This window comes from Nannobrachium achirus (assembly GCF_963921795.1).
Source record: "Nannobrachium achirus genome assembly, chromosome: 10".
Classification (NCBI taxonomy): Eukaryota; Metazoa; Chordata; class Actinopteri; order Myctophiformes; family Myctophidae; genus Nannobrachium; species Nannobrachium achirus.
This window is the reverse complement of record NC_137819.1, coordinates 38,041,109-38,054,187: the sequence shown is the minus strand read 5'-3', so window position 1 is coordinate 38,054,187 and position 13,079 is coordinate 38,041,109. Positions and strand designations below refer to the sequence as shown.

Below are 13,079 nucleotides of genomic sequence, written 5' to 3'. Positions count from 1 at the left end.
ATGTCATTTGTAAATGACATAGGGGATTTAATTTAACTGACTAAACCTATTATTGAATATTCAATTTTAAAAGAAAAAAGACTCTAGAGCTGTCACACTTATGCCAGTGTGCCAGTGATCACCTTCCCGTGTGCCAATGTTGGCACCCGTGCATAATGTTGTCTGCCCCTGATGTAGCCTATTATAGGGGACAGAAACCTGGCCCCTTGTTATAATGGTTGATAACTTTCTCTTTCATCATCACTAGATTAGCAGGTAGTGCAAATAACACCCCCAATACTGGACTACTCAGGCCCCATGTGGCAGATGTGTGCCCCTGACATGAACATATTGATTGATTGATTGTTTGATTGATTGAGGATTGATTGATCGATCGATTGAATACTTTATTAACAGTTTGTGAAAAAAGGTACAACGTGGTATGGTACAGATACAAAAGGTTGAAAAGGATAACCTAAAAAGGCCCAGCTAGGGCTTATTTCCCTGGAGGTCATCATGTGTATTCAATTCATCGAATGAAAATAGCTGATCTACAATATAGCTTGTATCTTAGATCTGCAGTTTTCTGCAATTTTTTCATTCTTCGATTTCTCGACCTGAAATGTTTGGGAACTGTCCTATAGGGCTCTGAGCTAGTTTATGTGCTTGATAGGGCTTGAATGTATAGGCAAGTGGTTCTCAAAAATGTTCATGTCAAGACCCCCCAAATTATATCTATCCTATTTGGCTGCGGAACTCCATTTCAAAATTATGTTGTGCCAGGGACCTCCAGAATAGAAACAAGGATTTGAGTTGAAAATGTTCACTTTGAAAATAAACAGTTTACATTCAAAGAGTTGCTGTATATCTGCTATTTTTTAATAGCCAAAGTATATCAAATATTGTTAAAGTGGTTAAAATGATTGTGACACTATGTTAACAAATTTAGCCGGGTACCCCTGTCTGTCTGATAATAATTTAAATTATCATCACAGGGTTTGGAAATTGGAATAATGTAAAAGTGTATGAACAAAAGCATGAGCAGTTGAGCACACATCCACTCATATACTCACTCTCTCGCTCTCTCTTTCTCTCTCTCTCATGCACACACACACACACACACACACACACACACACACACACACACACACACACACACACACACACACACACACACACACACACACACACACACACACACACACGTAAACACGTGTGCACTTGCAAAGTTTGTGCCACACCTATTTTCTGTATTTGCATGCAGCCATTTTGTGTCTTCTTCTGTTGTGTTGAATTGGCAGGCACACATCTTTCAAGTGTTTGTGAAAGTATTTTGGAGTCAACACACACATCTCGACACATTACAGACTCCATGTCAGTCCAGCAACTGAACTTAAATGAATTCAACATGTGAAGAGTTTATTATTCATGATATAAAATAATATTTTGAATACATTTCCTCATATCCTGCTAATCTAACAGGCCCAGCACAACCTTGAATTCCTGAAGGCTCCTTAATTCCTGAACTTGTTCATAAAGCCTTACAGTACAATATCTGATGGATATACTATTACCTAAGTTGAAACATCAGAGCATTTGAACGTGTCATACTGCGACGTGTTGTGAGCTTGTCGATCTGCTATTTTCAGTGAAAATTTCCCCATAATAACAGAAAACTGAAAAGACACTAGCATAGAGCACTGAGGGACTCCGCTAAACCAGTTTAGTTTAGTTTATTTGGATCCAGGGCCGTGCTTACCATACAGGCAAAATAGGCAGCCGCCTGGGGCCCCCTCACAGCCTGGGGGCCTCATGAGATTATTATTATTATTTTATTTTTTAACCAACATGGCCATCAGGGGGCCCCAGTTGAGCTCTCAACTGTGAGACAGAGAACAGTTGAAGTGAGGGTGAGGGTTAACATTAGCTCATTAGAATCTGAAAAGAGTGTGGCTCTCAAAGGTGTGACCAGAGAACAATGGTCCTGATTACCCAAGCGGTTCTTTTGTGTCTGTTCTGTGATGTCACATACATTACTTTAACTTTAAGAAGGATCGATGCAGGGAATGGATACATTATTTCTAAAGTGTGTGTATATATTTATATTTAAAAAAAGTTTTGAGGGCCCCCATATTTATATATACATAATATATGTGTATCAATTCCATTTCATTTTGGGGGCCCCAGATAGTTTGAAGTGGGGCCCGGGATGAGATCAATATAAAAGAAGGGTAAAAAGGGCCTTAACATGAAATGTGATGTTTAACTTGAAATACTTTCACAGGGTTTACTGGGGCTTCTTAAAGATGGCATGCATAGTTTGTATACTGTTTATTTATATTTAACATTTTGAGGGGCCCAAATATATCCATTTGGGGCCTCTCAATCTCTCAAACAGAAACACCCAGGGGGCTCCATGAGTTATCGTCAAATATAAATAAACAGTAAAAAGGCCCTTAACATAGTCATGTAATGTATGTGTTTAACTTCGAATGGATATGTATAGCCTTAACCCACTGACTGTCCTGTGAGACAAACTTTGTCTTTGAAAACCACTGCAAAACATGCACTTAAAAGTTATTCTTATTCTTATTATAATTACGTTTTTTTAAAACACTATAAGTAATAACACTGATTCAATTCATAGGTTTAATAGTGTATGAAACTTGAGCTGAAGTGTGTTATTTAACATGAAGCAACCATCCTTAGATGACATTTCTGCCACAGACATGCAGCTAATTACCACCTGAAAGAAGTCTGATTATCTGAAAAGAGCTTTAATGTCACAAGTTACTTTAGTCTCCTTAAAAATATAAACAAGATTTATACTGTATATATTTATATTTAACGTTTTGAGGGCCCCCAAATTCATTTGGTGCCCCACCAGCTCTCAAACTCAAGCTCTCAATACCCTCATATATAAATAGTAAAAGGGCCTTTAACAAAAGGCTGTTAACATGGTCATGTAATGTAATGTTTAACTCAGTATTCTTATTCTTATTACTTTACCTGTCCTGTGTAAGTTGCTTCTGGTGAGAGAAGTTGAAGCTCATTCTTTATCTTCTATATGTCAAACATTGTGGCCATCCATAGCTGAGTGGTTAGTGAGCCTGCCAAGGGAACCAGATCCCTGGTTGTCACAGGTACGATTCCAGGCCAGGTTAGCAATGTGTTGCAGTGTCCCTGAGTAAAACACCCAACCCCTGTTTTCTCCCTCCTCCTCTTATTATTTTCTCTGGAATTCTTTTGAAAAAGTGCTAGAGTTTATAGGCTATTAAACTTGTGTTATTAAAAAAATATATATATATATATATTTTCAAATAATTAAAAGCTAAAATATAGGAAACAAAACATAAGGGAGTATTTATTCGCGACCCCTAGAAATTGGTCCGCGACCCGCATATGGCTCCCGACCCAGGGGCCTCAAACTGGGGTTTGCCTGGGGCCTCCAAATCGCTAAGCACGGCCCTGTTTGGATCCTCATCAACATTATCACTAAACATTTCACCCTGTAATCCAACAAATCTTTGTGGTTAATCGAAAAAGGCAAAGGCTGAAGGTTTGTTAGAGCTTATATGCCTAGTATCCTTTCTACATAGCCTATCGACTAACAGTTTCAGTTCAAATACCGTAAAAAGTTCATATTGAATTAACTTATATTCCATATTTACATTCATGATTTACTTTGCTTGTATTAAACAAACATTCAAAAAATATTCAATATGCTATTTACATTCATAACTTCATCCATATACACCCGAGTACACACAAACCTAGATTCTATATAGGCCTACCCATATAGGCTATAAATCAATTCAAACATACATGCTGTATATAGCCTACTGTATGCACCTACATCGATCAGTTAGTTATTACATAAACATTATCATTATACTGAGCATACAACTCCATATTCCTTATATGTTATCATATACTGTATGTACAATATGATATCGTGGTGCTAACCACATAGGGTTAATAAGTGATAAAATGAATTGCTGCAAACAGGTTGTCATTCTATTCTATTGAGGCCTGGCTTGCTGAGTAGGCTACAGTTGGCCTATTGAGGGATTTAGCAGCTTACAGCGCCACTGGTGGTCAGACCATGTATGTTCATCTGGAGACTTTCTGGGAAATCACATGGTGATACTGATCAGGCATAATAGTGGTAGAGCTGCCAGTGTGTGTGTGTGTGTGTGTGTGTGTGTGTGTGTGTGTGTGTGTGTGTGTGTGTGTGTGTGTGTGTGTGTGTGTGTGTGTGTGTGTGTGGCACACCAGGAAGAATAGCTTGTTCATTTTGTTTTGACTCTGTCACAAAGCTGTCTTATAGTAGTGATTGGAAAACATTGAGCATTTCTGGAATTCAAACTGAAAAATACAAGAAATACTGGAGATGAGTTAAAAAGAAGTATGTCTGTCTGTCTGTCTGTCTGTCTGTCTGTCTGTCTGTGTGTGTGTGTGTGTGTGTGTGTGTGTGTGTGTGTGTGTGTGTGTGTGTCTCTCTCTCTCTCTCTCTCTCTCTCTCTCTCTCTCTCTCTCTCTCTCTCTCTATCACACACACACACACACACACACACACACACACACACACACACACACACACACACACACACACACACACACACACACACACACACACACACACACACACACACACACACACACACTTCTTCTTGTTAATTAAATAGATACATATTGTGTTGGTGTTTTGAGAAGGGGGGAAATGTGACAGACTGCTGTCTATGTTAGCACGCCATCTGCTGGTAGAAGAGAACAAATCCTTAACCATGCACCCACCATGAGGAGAAGCAAAGTGAAAGTAAAATGAAGTGGGTGAATAGCAGTGGATCTCCGACGATCACATCAGTTATTGTTCCCCTGTTCGCCAGGTCTTCTGTATCTGACAGAACTGAAGAGAGAGCCTGTCTAGTGCAGCTATGAACATCTTTACGCTTTACAAGCTGGCCTTGGTTGCATTGTTCTGCTTCTTCGTCCACGGTATGGTTGTTGATTTCATGCTAAAGTTGTCATGTTAGTGTTACATTGTTCTACTGCTGCATAATGTGGTGGGGTCTGAATGGTAATTGGTAGAATCGAGTTGTAATAAGTGGATTAGTGGATATATATTGGAGACTTGTGTTCTTGGAGTCCCTGATCTAGCGTTTTGTTTCGCCGAAAAGTAACTGAAAGTCACTATATGTTTTAATACAAATTGATCTATATTATTTTAACCTAGACGTCTTTGTAGTTGTAGCGTCCACCCTTTTATGATGAAATACGATTTGTCACACAATAATAAATTGTGTAATAGCCTAATATCTTTAGTCTTCAGCTGGCTACTGATGTGTTTATGTACAGTCGCATAGGGAGCGCAGAGCCATATGCCCCCTCCTCTCCCTAATAATAACAGAATGATCTTAAGTTACCGCTGAATTGAATCTACAATACATCACCCTACATATCATAACCTATGTGTGTTTGATACTAAACTATTACAACTTTAATTCCGAAAGTGCATGGGCTGCTAGTCGTTTGCATATCCGGTGTAGAAAGTGCACTGCTGTGTGTGTGTGTGTGTGTGTGTGTGTGTGTGTGTGTGTGTGTGTGTGTGTGCGCGCGCGCGCGTGGGTGTGCACATACCATAGAGTATATATAAAAGGCACATACAGTAAATAGAAAACAGTCTTGCCCTTCTAAAAAATACATTTGAAAATCATGATTGTAAAATAGCTGATGCTATCATAACAAGCAACTGCACATGTTAGTTGACACTATTATTGAGCCAAGCAAGCCCTGAGACTTGTTCTGAAGGACACAAAAAACTTAAAAGCAAACCTATTTCCCATGGGGATAGAATGGACTACAAACCATGACACAATGTGACATCACTCCACTGATAGCCTAGGGCCTAGGCTACTACTACATGAATCCATTAGAACAGTGCTTCAACCTGTGGGTCGGGACCCATGGGGGGTCCCCAAATTATTTTGGTGGGTCCCCACATGATTAACTCAATGTGCAACATTGTTTTCTCTCTCAACAGTAAACAAACCAACATAACGTTTAAGTTCATAGAGGGTATATAAAACGACAATTTGAGGAGTTTTTAATACCTAAAATGGCAAATGAAACATTGACCAAATAGTCAAATATTAGAGGCAGAAATTGTGAAAATAGACAATCTACATGCTCACAACGCCTCGCGTAACGTGTTATACAAAATGTAATGCCTCGACTCTTAAGTGCTTGTCACTGACAAAAGTTGTCAGGGTGAGGGGTCCCCAGTTAAAGTATGATTATTTTGGGGGTCGCGGCCTGAAAAGGTTAGAAAATACTTCAGCACCACCAGCCGGTGGGACAGCGACCATGTGTCAAGAGTAGCCTACAAGCTTTAACCAGGTAATAGAAACTTTTTTTTATAGAGCGATCCCTTGAATTGTAAGAAACATCATAATTGTTATATAGTAAGGTTATTCTCCTCAAAACTGTCCGACAGTACAAAGGCAGGGCCTTTAGCCAATGAGGGAGCAGCGTTCTTGGTGACATCACCAACAACAAGTGCGATCTGATATAAATTACAACAACACCCACATGACATCTTTTGTAGTTTTTTTGTAGTATTTAACTTTAAGCACCCAATGCTTTTCCAATGGGAAATGAGTCTGGAGAGAGAGGAAGAGAGACCCATTCAATCCCTCAGTATCAGGAGTCTCAGAAGTAATGTTGGAGTGCCCATTTGGGCAGATCTTTATCTTTATGCCCATATATGGTGTTCCATGTTGGAGTGCCCGTTGGGTAGATCTTTATAGCCATACATGGTGTTCCATTCAAGCCCAGACTGTTTCGTAGGAACAGTATTTCTAGTTACTGTAATGCAATGATGTTTTCATGTTTTCAAATAAAACTTGTTGTGTGATGTGTGCAGGCCATAACCACCCACAGCTAATAACCCAAGAGAGAAAAGCAGAGAGGCAAGCAATAATCACACACGCTATCTCCTTGATTCTCCTCTCCTCTCCTCTCCTCTCCTCTCCTCTCCTCTCCTCTCCTCTCCTCTCCTCTCCTCTCCTATAGGTTGTGCCTGCAGATGTCCAGTGCTGGAGTGTTGGTATGTGAAGGAAGGTACTGGTGGAAGAATGAGCCAGGAGAGCTCCCTGCTGCACATCAGTACAGATGCACACCACCAGCCGACAGACACACCATCACACCAGCAGTCTTCAGATATCAGCCCTGAGATGATCTACTATATCAATGGTTAGCTCTTATTCCTGTGATTTGAGAGGTTTCCTTTGTGGTTGTTTACTCATGAGCACTGACACGTCGTCTCGAGTCTTTAGTCTAGTGGAGGGAAACTACTTGACTTTGCCCATCCAGACTTCCCCAGCTGGAACAAGGATTCAAACTCGACATTTGTCTCATTCCACACTCGCTTTCTAATGTGTTGGCTGCTTATCCTACCCAGTGATGTGCACTTGAAGTTATACAAGTGGTAATTGGGGAAAGTTTGCTTTAGTAAAGACTGAGAGCGTCAGAAGACTTATTTTGAGTCCAGAAGTGCTTTAGAGCAGTGGTTCTCAAACCTGAAGACTCCCAGAAGAGGAGATTTGTGTTAAATAATTAAAAAGTATTAAAACATGTGAAAGACTTCCAAAGACTCACCCAGAGTCAGTGATGGAAACATTCTTTGCACGTTTTGGTATGTCAAATTCCAATGTCGAGGATGTAAAATACATTCACATGTGTAATTGTTATAATAATATAATATAATATATATTAATAATTTGTTTTAAAGAAAAGGTCATAATTTTCATCGTAATATTTTGCTGACTCTTACGTCCTCAGACCCAGAAGCCACTCTCTGCCACCCCTCTCTCCACGCTCCCAGCGGCTCCGTCCAGAAGCCCCAGTGTGAGATCAACCCCTTCGTGCCTCAGCCCTCCAGCATGCACTGGGCTGCCTCGCTCACTGAGTCTGCCCTCAGTCCCATCTATCTGCAGGCTGACTGGTTCTCTGCTGCTCTGCAGGGCCTCGACAGACAGATAGTGGTGTCCAGTATTGTGCGCGCTCCCACGGCAACCAAAGAACCCAACGGTAAATAGTCAGAATGGACTAGAGCAAGGATGAGCAATCTTTTAGGGCATCTATTGCTGTTTATAGATGCTCATATATTGCTGTTTAAAGGAGTAGTTCACACACAAAAAACGTATCTTCTATCAATAACTCACCCCATGAAGCCTTCATGGAGATTTCTTAGTTTTTGTTGAATTCCTAAGCCAATAATTTGATGACCGGTCATCAGATTTTTGTTTTAGGAATGTGACAAAAACTAAAGCATCTCCATGAAGGCTTCATGGGGTGTAATTGATAGAAGATAAACTTTCTTTTGGGGTGAACTATATTTATTTAACAAGACTAGAGAAATCTACAATAGGCTGCATCAGTCAATAATTTTATATTCATTTTTAAATCACTATTGCATTTCTTTGTCTTCTCTTAGCCATTTACATGTTTTTCCCCTCTATCTTTCCTCTCCTCCCACAGTGATTCTGACTGTGTCCAGTAAGAGCGTCTCAGTGCAGGCCAGACTCGGGGAGCCAGTGTTGTTAGACTGCAGCCTGTGGGCTGACCCCTCCTCCCCTCTCTCCGGCCTGGGTTTCGCTGTCGAATGGCGCTACCAGTTCCGCGGCGACGGCCGCCTGGTGCTGGCCTACGACGGCAAGAACGACCGCTTGGCCAGCGGCGGGGAGGAAGGGGCCACGCTGGACTTTGGGGGTCTCCACGAGAAGGGCAACGCGTCGCTGATCCTGAAGGAGGCCAAGGCGCACCACGCTGGGACGTACATCTGCGCTGTGTTCTTGCCCTACCTCCTGGCTCAGGTGTCGGTGGATCTAGAGATTGTGGGTAAGAGCAGCAGGGGTGATGACATGGTACATGATGTGTTGGAAAAGGTTTTCTTTAGGATCATCTTTGAGTAGAGTCAGGAATGATAGGAAAGTTATTAAACCAGATATACAAGCAGATATACAAGATCATAGCGTGTCACTTCATGCCGCGCTATGAGCTTGTAGATTTGAAAATTCATGAACATTTGTGCAAATCTATAATATGTATATGTATTTTTTTAAATCAAACATTTTTTTACTCAAATCTTTGCTTCTGAGGGGGTCCTTGCAGCATAATATTTTCAGACGGGGGTCCACGACCAATACATATCAATTTGGTGGTCCTTGACATGAAATGGTTTGAGCACCACTCATATAGCAACATACGTATTATCTGAAAATGGTTAGGATTTAGAAGACATGTAGAATCTGTCTCAGGTCTTAATGGGTTAATGGTTAGTTTAAGCTATTGTTGCATTGGTTCATCAGGAGGTTAATTCCAGGGCTGACTGCCTTTAAAATGAAATACCAATGACAGCTCATGCTATGTTTAGTTCATGATGTCATGAAACAAAACCATCGCACCAAAATGCCTGCTCATTAAATTGAAAGTGAAACAAAGTCACGAAATGCTGTTAACATCTCTATTCTGTGAGGAACGTTCACCGAAAATAGAAGATCTACAAGCTTACGACACTGTGCAATGTGACACGCTGTGAGCTTGTAGACCTGCTATTTTTGGTGAAGATATTTGATGCAGACAGAAAAAAGCGGTCCAAGTCTGTTTTTTAGGGTTTAATGGAGGGTGGTTAAAGTGTGTGTGTGTGTGTGTGTGTGTGTGTGTGTGTGTGTGTGTGTGTGTGTGTGTGTGTGTGTGTGTGTGTGTGTGTGTGTGTGTGTGTGTGCGTGTGATGCTATTTCCATTTGCAAAAACTGCACACATTAATAACCTAACATACTGTAGCTAAAGATTGGACATGGAGGCCACATCTTTATTATACTCTATGTGTTGCTTCTTAACTTATATCCACTCTCCACTATCTTATCTCCAGAACCTCCATCCCTTTCCATCTACCCCTCGCCGCTGCCACTATCCTTTCCCGGCCAGGTGGTCCCGTTGCTGTGCGAGGCGTCTGGCTTCATTCCCCTGTCTCTGGAGCTCAGCTGGGAGTACGTGGGGGCTGACGGGAAGACCAGGCCCCTGGGAACAGGCAGCGTCACCGGTCACAGGCAGGGCTGGGACGGCACCTACAGCCAGAACACCAGGCTGGACCTGGACACGGCCAAGCTGGGCCTGGGCCCAGGCGGGGAGGTCGCCTGTGTGGCCGCCCATCCCGGAGGCACACGGCGAGCTGCTGTTGACCTCAATGTCATCGGTGAGACTCTTTAACCCATTTTGGGGTCGTTACCTTTCAAGACTGCTATGTACCGCTATGTACAGCAGTGGTTCCCAAACTGTTCAGGTCGAGGCCTAAACGAGAAACTACACGTTTGCCCGGTATCCAAACTAGCGAAAACAGCCAATCTACAAACTTTTTAGGAAAATGTTTTTTAGGTCAGGATTTAGAAGGTGTTTTTAGAATCGTCCTCAGGCCTAAATAGCTTACAGCCAGACAGCAATGCAAATAGTCACAACCTTTGGGTATGGCATGGGAAGGGTGCATTTGCATTTCTTTCACCATAGTAAAAAAAACTGCATTCATGGTCTGGAGAGGGCACTTTTTACAGACACGATAAAAAGGCAGGGGCTCAAGCCCCCTTTGATGTCTAAGTGTGCCTGCTTCCCAGCCCACATGATCTGTCTGTGATCTTCAGTAGACACATTTAGGTCTTCACTGCTTCCATGTGTAAACAACGAGCAGACGTGCCCTCAGCTCCAAGGGAAACACTCTTCCAGTTTAGTATAATAATTCAGTCTGATGACTCGCATTAACTAAAGCATCCACTTTGCTCGATGCTATTCCTTGCAACAAAACAGTTTTAAGGTTAGTTCACACCAATGCAACTCCTTGCAACTGCCATTGGGGAGAATGGTTGCAAGTAGTTGCATGTTGCAAGGAGTTGCACGGGTGAGTTGAACTTCCACCGAGTAAATGCTCGATATGTTGCAGTCAATGCAAATTAGGTTTGTGTCCATCTGTTGGAAGTGGTTAAATATGCCAGCTGAATGTAACACAGAGAAAATGCCCACAAGAAAGATATTTGATATTATTTAATCATTCAAATATCAATCATGTGGGAAAGATGACAAATTCACAGTTGATTTCTTTCATTAGCATTTAACGTTTACACTCCAAGTGACCACAGTCATGCAGTTTTACTGAAGCACAGTTCTACTGTATTGTTTGTTGTCCTTTATGTTGCTTATACCTTTTACCTTGCAGGGGTCAGCAGTCCTTCCATTGAAGACTCCATGGCAATGGTTGGTGTGGCATTAGTGCTCTATGGCCTGATTAAGATTGTCTCCTGGACCTTCAGTAGCTCAGGTAAACAATAATAAAAAGAAACAACATTATCAAAATATTTGTAATATTAAGTAAGTGTAATATTATTCACTGTTGGCAGTAATATCAACCTTTTTTATCGATAAATATAGGCACAGATGACGCTAACCGTGACAAGGTAATTCTACTGTAATGATGATGCTATTGTTATCTTCAGAAATCTTAGTACATGTTTCGACTTTGTCTGTTACTTCTCTTCTGTAACTATCTATCATTGTCTCCCAATTACAGAAAGAGAAGTAAACATGAAGGAAGGACAAGGAGCCATGATTGCTCCAATTGCTTCTTTCTGGTGTTTGATTTTACACTTTGTGAAAAGATTGTAAGTCCTAAAGATGGACAGAGGTTTTGTAGCGAGTGAGTGCTTGTGTTCTAGATAGTGATTTCCCAAGGATATTTATTGAGTTGTAACTATTTCACAACTCTGCCACATTTAGTGACTAGCAGGAGGTTACTCACAAAAAGTATTTTTGCTTTTCTGGTATTGTAATTATGATAATGACAACGTGTATGGGCTGGTTGTAAATATTTTATTTTTAGCATTTGTAAATTTTGTTAAAATGCTAAAACCTTGCATTTTTCTAGTTTGAAATAAATGAAAAGGTTTTCTGACATGATATGTACAGTAGGTCATGGAATATGCAAAACACTAGAAGACCTCACTTCAGACTCTTCTTAGTGTCAAAGTGTAATTAGCAGCAAATATAATCATAGATAGACCTAACCTACATTGTACTCTAAAAGCAGCTATTGCACTAGTCTATTAAGACCACATCAAATGTTACTTAAATTAAAGGGCTGTGTTGCAAGGGAACTTAATTTATACATTATGAGCTATGAGTCTTCAGCTCATTGACAGAGACTTTTAATTTAATTGACCTGCACCTGCTGTGACCAGGATTTTTTATCCAGGTGTGCAAAGAACTTATCTGTCTAGTACGCAGCCAAAAAACAATATACAACTTTTGTATTATTTGATTGATAGTCATTTTGTATAATGTTTTGAGAGTTTAAAAATACTTTTAAAATGTACAAGTAATTATCTCCCTCTCTTTAATCTTCTCAAATGATTTAAGCATCTGTGTTTGTGTGTTTGTTGCTGGAAAAGACATCAAACCATGGGCTATTTTTAGCACCATAGTAGCCGTCTGTTGATGTCCAGGTGCATTTAGCAACCCTTTTCCCCACATCTTCCAACCGACTGGCCCCAGAGTTGTCCTGACTTCATTCGGCTGCCAGTCTGTATTCGTCTGAAGTAGTCTGTTTGGTGGAGAGACACCTTAAGATGAACTATTACGTTCTATGTTCTATACATCCAAAAAGTAGGCCTACCCTGGAATATTCTCAACTCCTCCATTTGTCGAAAACGAAAAGAGGGAGGGACCTTTTGATGCATGCATGTGCAAAAAGAACAGATCTTCAAGCTACCAACATTCGACAAGCTAACAAGAGAGATAGAGTGAGAGTTCCATTACTGAGGTGAGTGATTAAAGGGATTTGACCATTTAGAAAAAGATGTGATGCAGTCTGTCTTAGCCACCAGACTTTTATGGAAATCTATGTGGATATTGATATTGGGGACAGTATCTCTGTAGCCATTAAACGAAACGGGTTTCTTACATTGATGCTCCTACATCATGCAAGCACCAGTTAAAGTTGCTTTCCATCCCTCATATACTGTGTGCACAGTGCACATCCCATAACCCACACACTG

The 13,079-nt window shown here is 40.9% G+C and overlaps 1 protein-coding gene across 1 annotated transcript; it reads left to right on the top strand.

Moving 5' to 3' along the window:
• The first annotated feature begins 4,804 nt into the window (after nt 1-4,804).
• tapbp.1 (TAP binding protein (tapasin), tandem duplicate 1) lies at nt 4,805-12,367 on the top strand. The gene is made up of 8 exons (XM_080735100.1): nt 4,805-4,977; nt 7,054-7,233; nt 7,822-8,070; nt 8,521-8,880; nt 9,914-10,237; nt 11,246-11,347; nt 11,458-11,483; nt 11,597-12,367. The coding sequence occupies exons 1-8, from the start codon at nt 4,917-4,919 to the stop codon at nt 11,606-11,608; spliced, it is 1,314 nt and encodes a 437-aa protein (XP_080591226.1). The 5' UTR covers nt 4,805-4,916; the 3' UTR covers nt 11,609-12,367.
• The last annotated feature ends 712 nt before the right edge of the window (nt 12,368-13,079 follow it).

What these genes read in the sequence shown, in the direction of transcription:
- tapbp.1 (XM_080735100.1), top strand. Translation starts at nt 4,917, where the DNA reads ATGAACATCTTTACGCTTTACAAGCTGGCCTTGGTTGCATTGTTCTGC. An exon ending in GGCAACCAAAGAACCCAACG is followed by an intron (nt 8,071 to 8,520) that starts GTAAATAGTCAG and finishes CTCCTCCCACAG; the next exon opens with TGATTCTGACTGTGTCCAGT. An exon ending in TGTTGACCTCAATGTCATCG is followed by an intron (nt 10,238 to 11,245) that starts GTGAGACTCTTT and finishes TTTACCTTGCAG; the next exon opens with GGGTCAGCAGTCCTTCCATT.